At 51.7% G+C, this 15,118-nt stretch overlaps 2 protein-coding genes across 13 annotated transcripts in view; one reads left to right on the top strand and one right to left on the bottom strand.

Moving 5' to 3' along the window:
* Positions 1 to 1,381: 1,381 nt before the first annotated feature.
* On the top strand, positions 1,382 to 10,268 carry VWA2 (von Willebrand factor A domain containing 2). The gene is given in 7 exon segments (XM_070043899.1): positions 1,382 to 1,476; positions 2,449 to 2,631; positions 2,634 to 2,993; positions 4,057 to 4,416; positions 4,419 to 4,612; positions 4,615 to 5,372; positions 10,130 to 10,268. Coding segments are annotated over 6 exon segments (1,311 nt in total). The 5' UTR covers positions 1,382 to 1,391; the 3' UTR covers positions 4,744 to 5,372; positions 10,130 to 10,268.
* Positions 9,889 to 15,118, bottom strand: part of AFAP1L2 (actin filament associated protein 1 like 2) — a 98,711-nt gene continuing 93,481 nt past the window's right edge. For 3 of the 12 annotated variants that reach the window (XM_070043896.1, XM_070043893.1, XM_070043897.1), the window contains 6 exons: positions 14,571 to 14,810; positions 14,312 to 14,486; positions 13,861 to 14,016; positions 12,218 to 12,432; positions 11,979 to 12,101; positions 9,889 to 11,192 (listed from right to left, as the gene is read on the bottom strand). In XM_070043896.1, coding sequence (XP_069899997.1) covers positions 11,151 to 11,192; positions 11,979 to 12,101; positions 12,218 to 12,432; positions 13,861 to 14,016; positions 14,312 to 14,486; positions 14,571 to 14,810 — 951 coding nt within the window. In that variant the 3' untranslated portion in view covers positions 9,889 to 11,150. Of the gene's footprint in view, positions 11,193 to 11,978; positions 12,102 to 12,217; positions 12,433 to 13,860; positions 14,017 to 14,311; positions 14,811 to 15,118 lie in introns of all 12 variants that reach the window. The other 9 variants (XM_060286326.2, XM_070043892.1, XM_070043898.1 and 6 more) reach the window with 6 other exon arrangements.

Raw genomic sequence — 15,118 nt, 5'->3', positions numbered from 1 at the left:
TTGCGTTGACAAGAGGCAGAGCAGGGCGTGCACTGAGCCCCAGCTGTGCAGACAGCCTCACATCTAGCACCAGACTCAGGGCAAGATACCTGAGCCTCACTTTCCTCCTCTGTAAAATGGGGGTAATGTTTGCCCCATGTCTGGGCTCCCCATTTCCCTGCTCTGGATGATAGGGGGTACCATACAAGGGATCCTAGGGAAGACTCAGTAGGTGATGTCCACCAAAGCGCTTCATCAGCGACACAGTCGCAAGCAAACAGGAGGACTTTTCAATACCATTAAGATCATGCAGCCTGGCTTCCCAACGGGCCCTCGCTGCTCCTCACCCCGGGGTCTAGTGCGTCTCACTGACCCAGGAGCACAGAAATCACACTGAAGTGTCTTGGCATCAGTGCTTGCGTAGATACGCTACTCCTGATGAGGTCGGGAGTCCGTCCCTCGGAAGCAGAGCCAGAGGCTTTGTGTGCAGGCAGGATGGTGCTTCCTGCCTGGGGTTAGGTGATCCTTCGGGCATCTTATTTTAAAGTTCCAACTTGGCTGGTCTCTGACACATGGGAGGAACTGAAAGTGGGGTTGTTTCTGCTCAGAAATTAAAGCTCAAGGACTTACGGTTTTGGAACCAGAGTGACCTGTGTTTGAGTCCCAGCTCTGCCACTTTCCAAGTAGCTGACCTTCAGCACGTGACTTCTGTTCGTCAAGTTTCAGCTTCCTCGTGTGTGACGTGGCGGTTCACAGTACCTGTTTCATCCAGTTGTATCAGTGAAGTGAGATCATACATGTGTAACGCTTAGCACAATACCTGGCCCCATAATAGCTGCTCAGTTAAAGGCCACTGTTGGTGTTGTTAATGAGCCCTCAGTTGTTTGCATGAAACTCCAACTGACAGAACTGCTGGCCTAGGAGCCCAGAGTTACCCTCGATAATTCCTACCTTCCAGAAGTGTATACTTTAATTACAATCATGTCACCACCAAGTAGTAGATTAACATTTTTAAGGTATTGGGGGTTTGGACTCCTACATATAAATTTGGAGGTCGGGGGGGGGGCGGAATTCAGTCCATAACACGTGTTCCCAGTCAGGGAACAGAGCCAGGAGCCAGATCCCATTGGCAGATCCCCAAGTGAGCCTGTAATTCGCACGGGGCCTTACTGAGCCCGCCATTGAGTGTCTGGTATCACCTACACCCTAACCTCACCTTACGTACCTCATTTACTTTCCTTTTCCTCTTTGCTACAGGTGTTGAGACTAATTTCCTAGTGCATCTGGGGAAAGGAAGGGGCTGGGCCCTGGTGGGGCTGGGTAGCCAAACCCCTTCGCACCTCTGGGCTGATGTGCCAGGCTGTTAACAGGCATCTCTCTGAGAGGCCCCCGTGACTCGCAGCCCTGCCAGAATGGAGGCACGTGTGTTCCAGAAAGACCGGACACGTACCACTGCCTCTGCCCGCCAGCCTTTGGAGGGGAGGCTGACTGCGGTACGTGTGCACAGGACTTCCCAGACTCTGTTGGGGAGCAGTGGAGCCGGGGTTCCTGCTTCTCACCTGCCACCCTTTTAGCTACTAGGTAGGAACTGGCCCTGGAGTTAGGGCCACCTGCTTTTCAAGTACACCACTGATCTGATGTCTCAGATGATACACTGAGGGTTCCATGAAGAAGTAACTCAGGTGGTGGAGCTCTGGCTAGGACACGGCTCCTGGCTTCTTAGCTTTAGAATGGCTGCTGCTTGATCTGTGAGCATTGTGGAGCCCAGCTGCGGGCTGGAGCTGGCCGAACTGGGTCCTGGTTCTGGGCTGAGTCTCTTCTCCCCTCTTCCAAGAAGAGGAGTGAGAAGCTTCAACCCCTTTTGGATTTAAAACTGTGAAATGAAGATTATAATAACTGGCTTTACCCCCTACGGTTATGGGAGTTTGAAATAAGATTCTTAGCACAATGCTTGACACGTAGGACGGGACTTGTTAAATAGTCACTTTTTAAAAACTGTAGTGCTGGGTCAATTGGAGACTTAGATGGGAAAAAAATATATATGTTGACTCCCTACCTCACAAGCTACACAAAAAATCAAGTCCAGATGGATCATAGATTTAAATGTAAAAGGCAAAGTTGTGAAACTTCTGGAAGAAAACATAGGAGCATATCTTCATGATCTTGGGGTAGACAAAGATTTCTCCAACAGGACACAAGAAGCACTAACCATGATGGGAAAAAGTTATAGAAAAATTTCTTTTGAAAGAGTGGTGAGATGGAGACACTTGGTGGGAGCCAGGGAGCGCTGTGTCCGGCCGTGGCTAACCCTGTGACCTGCACTGGTCACTAGGCCCTGAAGCCTCTGTGTCAGTGTCTCATCTCCCTCCTGGGAGGGAGGCGGCTCCGGCCCCACGTGGCGCCGGAGGGTCCCGGGTGGGACAGTGGTCTGCGTGCTCCACAGCGCGACGGCCGCTGTGATCCTGGCAGCCCCGAAGCTGAGCCTGGAGTGCAGAGCCGACGTCGTCTTCCCGCTGGCCGGCTCGGCGGCTGCCACCCCGGAGGGCTTCCTGTGGACCAAGGCCTCCGTGAAGCGGTTCGTGCCGGGGGCGCTGAGCGAGGGCTCCCGGGCATGCATGGGTGTGGCCGTGCCCGTAGGCGAGTACCGGGACGTGCGGACCTGGTCAGGAGCCTCGACGACCTGCCCTTCGCTGGCGGCGCCATCCTGACAGGCCACGCCCCGCAGCAGGCGGCGGAGCGCGGCTTCGGGAGCGCCGCCGGAACGGGCCTGGACCGGCCCCGTAGGGCCGTGGTCCTGATGACCGAGGCGCGCTCTCAGGACCAGGTGGCCGGCCCGGCGACTTTCGCCAGGGCCTGGGAGCTGCTCCTGCTGGGCGTGGGCAGCGAGGCCGTGCGGGCAGACCTGGAGGAGGTCACTGGTAGCCCAGCGCACGTCATGATCGACGCCGGCCCGGAGGACCTGTGCCGCCACATCCCGAAGCTGCGGGGAAAGCTGTGCAGCCAGCAGCGCCCAGGTAAGGACCAGTCCTGCACCGGCGCCAGCTGCGGGCCGGCCTTGCCCGACCCGGGGGCCGGCTGGCCAGTGGCAGGCCCTTTCTCCCTTTGGTAGCGACTTAACCAGGGCCTGTACTGGGGGCCGCAAGCATGGCCCGACTCTTCTGTATGCTAGCCTTGTGATGAGTAACTTCCCAGTTTACTGGTCAGTAAAATTGGACTAATAGTAGTACCTAGTACCTCCAGAGGGGCTTTTGTGAGGATTAAGTAAGGCAAGCACCGTGCACACTAGTACACAGTAAGCTCAGAGTGTACGCTCAGAATTGTAGGTATCGCTGTTTATTATTGTTATTTATTGTTGTTAACAAGGAGTTCTGAATCTTCAGTCTTCAGCTGAAATGTCGCTCCTCAGAGGAGCCCCAACCCCATCCTTACCCACCCGTGCCGCCCCCGCTGGTCCCTCTCATAGCACCCTGCTCCTTTCCTCCATGGCTGCTCATAGTTTGTAATTCTTTGTTGGTTTCATGTTTGTCAGCCGATCAAGGACAGGCACTGGCAGTTTTGTCCACATGGTGTAATTAGTGCCTTGTATACAGTGCACGGAACGTGGAGGGCACTCGGTAATGGCACAGGTGAGGCCCCGGAGCTCAATGGCTTACGCACAGTGGACGTTTATTCCTCTCACATAACAGTTCAGAGGTGAGCGGCCAGGGCCAGCAGGGTGGCTCGGCTCTCTTGTGGTTCCACCTCTAACTCCAGGGTCACTGTTTCTCAGACAGCAGGAAGAGGGCAGAGGGGAAGTGGAAGGCAAGCAGCTTCCTTTTGAGGACATAACTTGGAAATCACACAATTACTTGCAATCACAACCCACTATATAGAACTTGTCACGTGGCCACACCCGGCTGCCAGGGAGGCTAGGAATGTGGTCTAGCTGAGCATTCACGTGTCCTGCTACCATTCTAGGAGAGGGTGGAGGACGGATACTGCAGTGCACAGACAGCAGACTGGCTGACCTGGGCTCCGCTCACCCCGGAGCAGTCCTCACTTTGCTGCCTGCTGAGGTCCACTCTGCTTGTTCTGCAGGCTGCCAGGCCCAGTCGCTGGACCTGGTCTTCACGTTGGATGCCTCGACCTCTGTGGGGCCCGAGGACTTTGCCCAGATGCAGAGCTTCGTGAGAAGCTGTGCCCTCCGGTTTGACGTGAACCCTGACGTGACACAGATTGGCCTGGTGGTGTATGGCGGCCAGGTCCAGACAGCCTTTGGGAGGGACCCCCACCTCACCAGCGCTGCAGCGCTGCGGGCCAGGAGCCAGGCCCCCTACCTGGGTGGGGTGGGCTCGGCAGGCACGGCCTTGCTGCACATCTATGACAAGGTGATGACGGTCCAGAGGGGCACCCGGCCTGGTGTCCCCAAGGCTGCGGTGGTGGTCACGGGTGGGAGGGGGCAGAGGACGTGGCTGTCCCTGCCCAGGAGCTGAGGGACGACGGCGTCTCTGTCTTGGTGATGGGCGTGGGGCCTATCCTGAGGGAGGCACTGCGGAGGCTCCCACGTCCCTGGGACTCCCTGATCCACGTGGCAGCCTACGCAGACCTGAGGCACCACCAGGACACGCTCATCGAGTGGATATGCAGAGGTGAGTAGGGGGCGATCCACACCCTCAGGGCTGCCTCCAAGGGAGGACCTCAGCCCGAGCCTTCATGTACATCATTACAGGGACAGCAAGTCCTCCCAACTGCCGGGCGCTTTACACATGCCAGGCTTTATGCTAAGTGCCACACTCACACGAATGTCACTCACCTGACATTTAAGGTGCAGCTAATTTAACACAGGCACCTCTTCCCAAACTTGAGAACGTATGCACCCCACTTAAAAAGAAGACGTAATTAGGATACCCATAGGACCCCGGGTTGGCACTGACCTTGGTAGGAGCAGACACAGCCAGGACAGCCTGACTCCAAGCCTTCCTTTGCCAGTGACATCCTTTCCACTTTTTAAAAAGCATGTGGCCACGATAATAACAATAAGCACTGCTGTGTGCACGGCCCGCCCTAGAGAGGGAGTCTCTGTACACGTGTAGGAAAGCTGGGTGGAAGTCGGGTCTTTGACTGGCCATGCAGTATGGGGCCCAACTAACCTGTAGCTCAAAGGCCCACGGAGCCACTAAGATGTGTAAGACTCTGCTCTGGTGGCCTCGCCTCTGTACCGGGCTTCCTTACAGCGGGGTCTTCGGGGCCAGCCCAGGCTGGGTCTGCTGGCACGTGCTCCCTTGCAGAAGCCAAGCGGCCAGTTAACCTCTGCACACCCAGCCCGTGCATGAGCGAGGGCACCTGCGTCCTGCACAACGGGAGCTACCGCTGCGGGTGCTGCGATGGCCGGGAGGGCGCACACTGCGAGAGCCGTGAGTGGGGCGCCTGCGTGCACTTGGGAGCTGGGGTGCTGTTCTGAGAGTCCTGAGCCCCAGGGCCACAGCCAAAGGAGGCTCTAGGGCATCAGTGGAAGGAATCAATCATTTGTTCGTTCATGCAGGAAACATTCAGTGGGTGCCTCCTACATCCCAGGTGCTATTCTAGGTGCGGGGAACAGAGCAGGAAGCAGGACAGAGAATCTCTGCCCTCGTGGAGCTTCCATTCTAGTGAGGGAGACAGCAAATAAATACAGCACGAAGTGTATTAGATGGTGCTGAGCACACACTCTGATTGATGAAAATTGATGACTGGGAGGGAGGAGCAAGTGAAAGGCAGGCAGAGGATGTGGCACAGGTACAGGTGGGTGGGTAGAAGTCGGTGGGAGTTCCGAGCGTTTCTTTTTTTTTTTAAATGTTGAGCCTTCTTTTTTTAATTTATTTTTATTTTTGGCTGTCTTGGGTTTTCGTTTCTGTGCAAGGGCTTTCTCTAGTTGTGGCAAGCGGGGACCACTCTTCATCGCGGTGCGCGGGCCTCTTATGTTGCGGCCTCTCTTGTTGCGGAGCACAGGCTCCAGATGCGCAGGCTCAGTAGTTGTGGCTCACGGGCCTAGTTGCTCCGCGGCATGTGGGATCTTCCCAGACCAGGGCTCGACCCCGTGTCCCCTGCATTAGCAGGCAGATTCTCAACCACTGCACCACCAGGGAAGCCCCCGAGCGTTTCTGTTTGCTCAGCTGAGAGAGAGGATGGGGAGACATGGAGGTTGAGGAGGGAAGAGAACTAGTAACTGTCTAGGAGAGAAGGGGCCCAGAGTGAGGACGTAGAGAATGATCGTTGGGCAGCACTCTGGCCCACCTGTGGCCGCCGTTCATGAATTTAAAGTTAGAACAGCAGCGGCAGCCAGAGGATGATTCCCATTGGAGCCCTGGGTTTTCAGGCACTGGTAGAGGTGGGCTTCCTGATACCAGGCGTGATGTGAGGGGCACCCCTTCCTTGGCTTACGGAGTAAGAGCAAGGCATGATGGGGCCCGTGAGGCAGCTAGTTGGTTGAGAAGAGGACTCAGACACTCCTCGTGTCCTTAAAGTTCACTTCTTTCCCAGGGACCTTGAGAGGAGATGCCCCCAAGGCACGTGGCCCCAGCCGAAAGCCTGCAGGAGGGCAGCAGCTGCCCCCCTCCCAGCTGCTACCAAGAAGGCTTGGGTCCCCTGGGTGCTGAAAGGGGGCCTGCCCTCAGTGGAGCATCCTGTCCCGTGGGGTCCTTTTCGTGTCTGCCTTCAGCCCTGTCCAGAACCCTCCTGCCCACTCTCCTGACCCAGGGAGAAGAGAGGGCCCAGCTGCAGACTGTGCTGCCTAGGGACACAGTAGCAGCTGATATCGCCCCTAACGACGATGTTGAAAATTCTTCAGGTGTAAGTACTTACTTTGCTGACCTAGTTGAACGCTGCTGAGCTGGTGTCATCTGCCACCTTTCCCCTGAGGAGGAACAGAGGAAACTGGAGACTTTCGATGGCCTGTTTGAAGCTCACTTTTCCCACAACAGATGCTAAGTAGAACGTTGTTGGGACAGTCATGCCCAACAGAAGGCAGTGATGAGAGTGTCACTCGGACCCCCGACGTGATGACACTTCAAGATAGACAAAGGGTGGACCTTGAAACACATCTTTCTCTTAAGATGTCCCAGAGGGATTCATTCTTAGTTTGAAAAGGGGCTTGAGTGGCATTTGTGACTAGTTTTGGTGACTGGATCCGCGTGTGGGAGTTGGAAAGGCCCCAGACTGGAAGGTGACTGATTAACCAGCTGTTTGGCCTTGGGGGAGGGGCTGAGTGTGCAAACGGCCCTGGTCTCCAGGGGCCACGTGAGCTGGGCCTGGGCACTGGGCAGCATTCCCTTCGAGGGGCTTCTCAGCCTTTACTTAGGAGGGTTAATTGCGGGGTGTTTCTTGAGTGCTTGTCTTACTCTGCCCTTTGGGGGCAAAAAGGAGTAGAATTCTTAAACTCAATCAATATAGAACAAAGAAACTTGGAGGAGTTTTGTTTTTTTAGGCGTAGATCTTATTCTGCTTGGTTTTAGGTTTTTTTTTTTAGACCTGGTTTTGAAAGGAATATTTCAAGAAGTAACGTTGGTTATTTATTTAACAGGAGTTTTTGTACCTAAATGGCAAAGAGGCTTAGTTGGAATATTTTTTTGGTGAACTGGTTATTTCCTTACCCCACAGTATTTAGGAATCAGTTCTCCCCCGGGTGGTCGTGTTGGGAGTTGGGTTTTTGGTAGAAGCCTTTGTAGATCTCAGATTTAAATCCAAATACTTTATCACAGTTTTTATATTTAAAGTAAATACTTTAATGTGATGTTTTATAGGCAAACATTCAAGGCTACCTTGGTTTAAGTATTGCTTAGCTTTAAGAATTTTAGGATTTCTGGTGCAATAAAAGTACTTGAAAGGTCACCACCATGGTTCTGTTAGACGTTAAAAAGTCCTGTGTGCCGAGCACTGTGCATGACAGTCATTTGCGTTCAAGGGATATTTTCATTCCTATTATTGCTTTTGCCTTGGCAGAAGGTGACATCAGAGCAGGGTCACATGCCCACCTGGCAGGTGCCGATAGGTGATGTCTGAATTTACATGAACCCCTTGTCTTTATATTAACAGCAGTTTAATCGTTTCATAGTGTAGGCTTTTTGTCTGGTTCAGGGCTGACATTTTGATGTCCCATTTGAATTGGACTTAAAAAACCCCCCACAAAACTGTGGTCCCTGGGCTTACATATCAAAGCCTTTACTGTTGCTATTTTTAGGTCCCAGCCCTTGAAACTTTACCTTTTCTAGTGAAGGTGTGAAGAGTTCAACCCTTTTGGGGTCCCAGTAGCGGCAGAGGGAATTCCTAACAAGATAGCCTTAAGTGATCTTTTCCCAGCCAACCCTTTTTCTTTCTTTTAAAATAAATTGGCTTTTAATTACACATGTAATATATAAATATGTTCTCCTTGGAAAAGCTTAAACACTGCAGATAGATCATAAATCTTTTATTTTCTCCAAATGATCCTTATTCCAGCCAACTTGCTAAATGCTCTAGTTCTAATAGTTGATTATTTGATTCTCTTGCTTTTTTAGAAAGACAGCATTTACAAGTAATAACAGGTTTGTCTCTTCCTTTTGAAATCTTATACTGCTTTTTCTTGTCATCTTGCATTGTCTAGAACCTTCAGAATCATGTTTTAAGAAGTAGTGGTAACAGCATGCATCTGGTTCTTGACTTGAAGGGACTTTTTCATCATGATGTTCTGTGGATTACTTGATAAGGAATGTTTACTTCTATTCCTAGCTTACAAAGAGTGTTTATTAGGAGTGTTGAGATTTGTGGTTTGCTCTTCTGCTTCCTTTCAGAAGATGTTTTTTCACATTTAATCGGTTAATATGATAAATTACCCATTAGTATATTTTCAGTTGTTGAATCACCTTTGATTTCTTGGGTGAATGCTGTCTGGTCGCAATACCTGATTCTTTAAGCACTGTTGAATTTCTTTTGCCAATACTTTAAAGCTTTTGTTCATCTGTGTTCAAAAATGAGATTTTCTTTTGCAATATGTGTTAGCATAGCTCTGATACAAAATTCTAACTTTCTAAAATGAAAACTATATAGTCCTCAGACTTTCAAGCTGCTATATTCATAGTGTTTTCTTATAATTTAAAAAGTCTCGTCAGTATCTGTACTTAAGGCCTCCTTTTCAGTTCTGCCATTTAATACTGCCCTAGGCTGTCTTTTTATTGTATTCGCCTTTTCAATGAGCCAGAAGTTTGGTTTTGTCATTTTTAAAAAAGTTATTTATTTATTTTGGCTGTGTTGGGTCTCCGTTTCTGTGCGAGGGCTTTCACCATTTGCGGCAAGCGGGGACCACTCTTCATCGCGGTGCGCGGGCCTCTCACTATCGTGGCCTCTCTTGTTGCGGAGCACAGGCTCCAGACGCGCAGGCTCAGTAATTGTGGCTCACGGGCCCAGTTGCTCCGTGGCATGTGGGATCCTCCCAGACCAGGGCTCGAACCCGTGTCCCCTGCATTGGCAGGTAGATTCTCAACCACTGCGCCACCAGGGAAGCCCGGGTTTTGTCATTTTTAAAACCAGCATGTTTATGCTATAAACTTTCTTAATTATTACTACTAAGGCAACTTTCCAAGTACTGGTACCTTTTTTTCCCCCCAGGAATTATTTAGGAGTGTGTTTAATTTCTAGGAGTACTGATTTTCAACCACTTATATATGGTCAGCCTCTAAAGATGTTTCCCTTGTGTTAATTTTACTATTAAAATCTTCTTTCAGCCTTACCTATGCTACTTGAGTTAAGGAGGCTTAAAGTCTCCTGCTAAGAGCCCACCTTGTAGTTCTACCAGTTTTTACTGCACATAGTGTGAAGTTCAGTGCATAAATAACCATGATGTTTCCCCCCTTTAAGTAGAAGTCTGCCAGGCCTTGCCCCATGTCTTTCCATGAAATACAAGAAAATCCAAAATACAATTAACAAACATTTTATTAAAAAAAAAAACCAAAACTAACTCACCACTTGGGACACCAAGTGTTTATGACAAAGGAAATAAATGCCCTGGGATTAGAAAGACAATAAGACTCAAAAGACCTTTAGTTCTCAGGAACCAGTGTTAAAGAACTCTGATTCAGAACCCCCAGAAATGAGGCTGAGAGATGACAGGTGAAATGTTCCAACCTGTGTTAACCAATGTGTTCCAACCTGTGTTAACCAGTGCCATCAGAAGAGAAGAACGGGCAACACAAAGAACAGCACTGCCAATTTTAAGAGAAGAAAGAGACCACCAGAAACAAAACTCGCCCCTCTTTTTCTTGGATAAGGGCCTGGACATCGAGCACAACTTAAGAAAACAGGGACTAAGAGAACATTATACTAAGTAACTCTTCTCTTAGAAATCGCCTCACCGCAGGACTGAATCTGTAAACACAGGGTAATCTTGTTTCTATGGTAATGTAAAATGTCAGTTAAATCTCAACAGTCACTTTTCACTGTTCTAAATTACAGGATTTGAAACTTTTTTTTCTATGTAATACAGCATCACTTAAAATTTTATTTAAAAGCAATTGGCTCTGGCCTGCTTTAGCCTGAAAAAAGTCCTTAATTTACTGGCAACAGTGCCTCAGCTTGGTCCCAAATGTTTTCCCCGTTACCATTTCTCAAAAAACCATAGATGGCTTTACACAGTTGAAGGCAAGGACGGTTTAACCCCTGACGCTGCTAAGAATCAGATAGGGGTTTAGACCTTCTCAATCACCAAAGCCATGTGACCAGTGGGACAGGGCCCTGCTACCTTAATTTCTCTTCCACCAAAGTCTCCACATCAGAATCTTTTCACTTAAAAAGCTTGATAAAGCAATTGCTGAAAACTTCAAGGAAGAAACACAGAATACCCCTAAATACAGCAATGTAATGTTTACAACCAATAGACTTAGGTCTCCAAACAAGTCTTTTTTGTTGTTGTTGTCGTATTACTTCCTTTGGCTCTGCAAAGGGACAGAGCCTCCTCTTAGCTGAAGTTTTCCATTCATAGAACCCCAGTCCTTCCTTTTTCTTGTAAACAGACTCACCCTTTTACAGAGTTGCTGCTTTAACGAAGACTGTAATGAAGCAGGATTGTCAACAAGGTCCATATTGACAGGAGAGTCTCTAGATGAAGTTTGTTTCCTAACTTGCTCCTTTCTTCTCCCATTCCTAGGGTACCATTCAAACACCAGCGTCCCCCCAAAAGAAGAAAGTTAGTTATCCTCCGTAGCCAACCTACATATTCCTAGAAGAAGCTAGGAATAGAGACGCCAATTAAGTAAGGTTCAACCCCTGCGTGTCCCCCACTGCTTGGAGCACGTGTTCAGAGATTTCTGAGGCCCTGGAGCAGCAGAGAGGGAGGTGAGTGATGTCTGCCGTGGCAGTGGCTCGTGTGCTTGCATGGATTTAATACTTAGTCATTGGTGCAGGTGCCTCAAAATATCTCCTGCAGGTAATAAGCAGGATAAAAATAAGGAGCAGAGTTTGCCAAGAACACAGGCAGCTCTAGGCATGCTCTTGACTGTATAAATGAGTCAAGGATTCATAACACTTTTTGTCTAGCCCTCAGGCAAAAACCCAGCAATGGGCACCTGCTCCCTGTTTACGCCTTTTACTGAGCCTTTGTCACCAGCCGGCCGGATGGCTTTAGGCAAATCCGACACCTGTCTGAATCTGCTGCTTTGGTTTTCATGGCAGAAGTCCTTCAGAGTCACTGAGGTTTTTTTTAATTGGAAAACTGTCCAGCGCCAGTCTGTCTCTGAACTGCAGCTCTCCCCCAGACTCTACTGATATCACGTGGCGGGCAGTGCAGGGATTCACGCGCCCTCAGGCTGACTCGTAAGGACACTGAACCAAGCACAAGCACCTTTCTGGTTGGTCAATGCCAAAGACACAGCAAAGCCCCAGCCCCTGCCTCTTGCTGCTGAGAGCAGAGCCCCCACTCGAAGCTGGAAAGTGCCACCCGCCTCAGAAGGGCCCCACCATAGTGACAGTTCTTCTGCCACCCGTGGCCCAGAAGGAGGCCGGGAACGACCGCTTACCTTGGCTTTCTGGAGGACGGTGCCTTTGCCTGTGACCATGACCGACAGAGGCCTGTTCTTGAGCGCAGTTGCGGAGTTGACTGGGGTACAGTCCGGGGCAGGAGTCGAGGTGGCAGCTTTGGGCTGTGGTCACAGGAGAGAGGGAGGGCTGAGTTCAGGGCGGGGAGGGTGACCCAGTCCCCAAGCCCAGTCCAGGAGGCCCTGCAAGCAGCTCAGAGGAACGCGGCTCCCAGACTCACTCGGGGGCTCACGTTCTCCAGGTGGGTGGTGTCTACAGTTGTGCCCAGCGTCACGGGCCCGGCCTCGGCCTTCTTCAGGCTGTCCTTCACCTCCACAATGCTGAGCTCCAGGTCCACGCGCCTGCGCTCCTCCACCCTGCACTCCTCATCGATCTCCTTCAGCTTCTCCTCCAGGCTGGCTGCCGCCCCCTTGTCTGCAGAGAGAAGCCAGTCGGCTGCAGGGAACAAACAGCCCTTCAGCCAGAAGCCCCACCAGGGGGAGGGCAGGATTCGCACACGCTCTGCCAGAACAGGACCCCAAGTGGCCCCGGACCACAGGTCTGGCTCCAACACTCAGGGCTGGGATGGGCCTCTGGGTGATGGGCGGCCTCCCAGCCCAGGTCCTGTGTCCGCACTCCACAAAGGCTGGGGAGGCCCCAGAAGAAGAGCTCTGCCTTCACGAGAGGGCCTGAACCTGAGTCCTAAGTCCCTTCTGGTAGAGAGACTCTCAGTTGTTTCGATACCTGCTATTGTGACAGCGACCCCAAAGGGACAGAGGAGCTTTATTAATGACCCTTGGAGGATGGCTGGGCCATTGCAACCTGCCCCACACGGTTCCCTCCATCCTTCTGGCACGTGTGCTGCTTCCCTGGGCCTAGTGGAGCAGTGGTCCTCAGCCCTGGCACCTTCTCAGCCCTGTTTTATGCTTCCCTCTTCACCCTGGAGTTCTCAGGTTGGTCCTACAGCACCAAGAAATGACGACTTATGAAGAGTCAACCCTAGGAGCTCACTGCGCTAGAGGAAAGGATGGACGTGTTCAATATAGAATCCTGAGCAAGGGCGCCTGCTAATGAGGAGTGATGAAAGTGTTCTGAAATTGACTGTGGTGACGGCTGCACAGCGCTGTGGATATACTGAAAACCACCTGTAAATGGGTTATCGATATGGTCTGTGAATTCTCTCTCGATAAAGATGTAATATTAAAAAAAAAACAAAAACAAAAAAAACAGTGGGTCACTTTGTGCCCCCCATGACCTTCCACCACCAATCATGTTATAAGCTTCCCAGAGAGCCCGAACCTGTTAGTGTGAGTGTGCAGTTTAAATATTAAATGAGCCCAGAGTTACTACTCTGAAAACGAAGTCAAATGCTGCTGAAAGGTCTTGGGAGAAACAAGGTGCTAGGAAACGGCTGAAGAACCATATGAAGATGACTTGGAAAATAATCTACAAGGATTCAGATTTCTTTAAAATGAACACAAACTCAAGGTGCTTGTAAAAAAAAATGACCAGATGAGGCATTAGAGATGTGGTTACTGTGGAAACCAGGACCCAGGGCTCCCGTCAGCCAGCCCAGATGGCAGGAAAAGACCTTGGCACTGCTTTAGAAGATGGGCCAAAAAATATTCATTTGTTTTAAGTGAGAATCAAACACTTCCGGTCTAAACACAATTTTTAGAGCATTTCCTCCTTTAACCAGCTTTTCCAGCTACGTCCTGGTACAGGACAGTGGCCCTTCAGACGGGCTGGAGGGGGAGGACTTTGCAGGGAGCACCCACCTGTGCCAAAGGCTGACGGGGCTGCAGCCCAGGTGCAGATGCGGATTCTTCCCCCGGAAAGCCCAGGCCCCTCCACGGGCCCTGTCTGCTGAGGGGGGGCCCTTACCTGTACACTTCAACAGGGTCTCCTTCAACTCCCGTTTCTCCCTCCGGAGCTGAGCCAGGTGCCCCCGGATTTCTTCCTTCTTCTTCTCAAGCCTCTCCTTCTCCTCTGTGTACCGCTTCACCTCGGCTTCTGTCCTGTTCTTGCCAAGTTTGATCTCTACAGACCCAGAGAGGGGAACCCCCGGGTCAGCCAGGCTGGCCCCTGAGGGCTGTCCCACCCCACTCTGCAGGCTCAGACGGAACCCAGGGCTTTGGCAGTAGATTAGAGCTGGATGCCAGGCCAGCCTAGCACGGACAGAAAAGGAAATGGGGCCCACCCTTTCTTTGCTGTGTGACGTTGGGCAAGTCCTTCACCTCTCTGAGCCTCTGTTTCCTCATCTGAAAGGGAGGGAATTGGGCTAACTTCTCCAAGCCCTTTCCAAAACCTTCAACTCTTAATCTAGCACAGGCACCTGCATTGGTTGCCTTCAACCTGTCTTTCACAGGTGGGCTGGCCCCGGCTGGGGTGATGGGCACAGTGTCAGGGCAGCTCGGTGGGAAGGAGATCTTCTGCTGTTCAGTCTGGATTTTGACTGCCGTGATTCCCAGGGAAGGCTCCTCAGGTTCCTGACTCTCCTGCTGCATCTGCTTTGGGAGAAAGCAAACAGGACCCAGCTGGCCGAGACACCCCAGAAGGTGAGGCCAGCTCACCTGCTGGGGGGCCCCCTGTACCTGCAACTCGGGGTTCTCTGGAGACACCATGAGGGGCTCATCGGGGGTGGGGTTCAGGTCTGCAGGGAGGGCCTCGGCCGGAGGGTCCGGCTGGGGCAGCGTGGGCGAGGGGGCCCGGGCCTGTGCACCGCCGGTGCCGTGCAGGAAGGACTTGACGGGCGTGAGGTCCAGGTATACGCGGTCGGGGTCAGGCTCACTCGGGGCATCTGTCGCAGGAGCAGCTTCCTCAGGGGCCTCCCCCTGCACAGGGAAGAGACAGGGGGCTTTCTCCACAGCCTCGGCTCCCTGGGCTCTGGAGGGGGCCCTGCCGCAGGTCTCCCGTCCCCTTCCTTGTGCCGGAGTTCGCAGGGCCTCCTTCCCAGGGAGCCTCCTGCTGAGCTGGAGTTAGAAGGCCTGGGTCTGCCATTCAAGAGCTGGGGGACCCAGGAGACAGTACTTCATCTTCCCGACCTCACTTCCTCATCTGGAGAGAAGAGACTCATAGTACCTCCCTATCGGGTGGCTGGGATTAAATGAGATAACCCACAGAAGCCCTTAGCACAGAGGCC

The sequence above is a fragment of the Globicephala melas genome, chromosome 16 (genome assembly GCF_963455315.2).
Source record: "Globicephala melas chromosome 16, mGloMel1.2, whole genome shotgun sequence".
Taxonomy (NCBI): Eukaryota; Metazoa; Chordata; class Mammalia; order Artiodactyla; family Delphinidae; genus Globicephala; species Globicephala melas.
The sequence above is the reverse complement of the archived record's forward strand: the minus strand, read 5'-3'. Positions and strand labels throughout refer to the sequence as shown.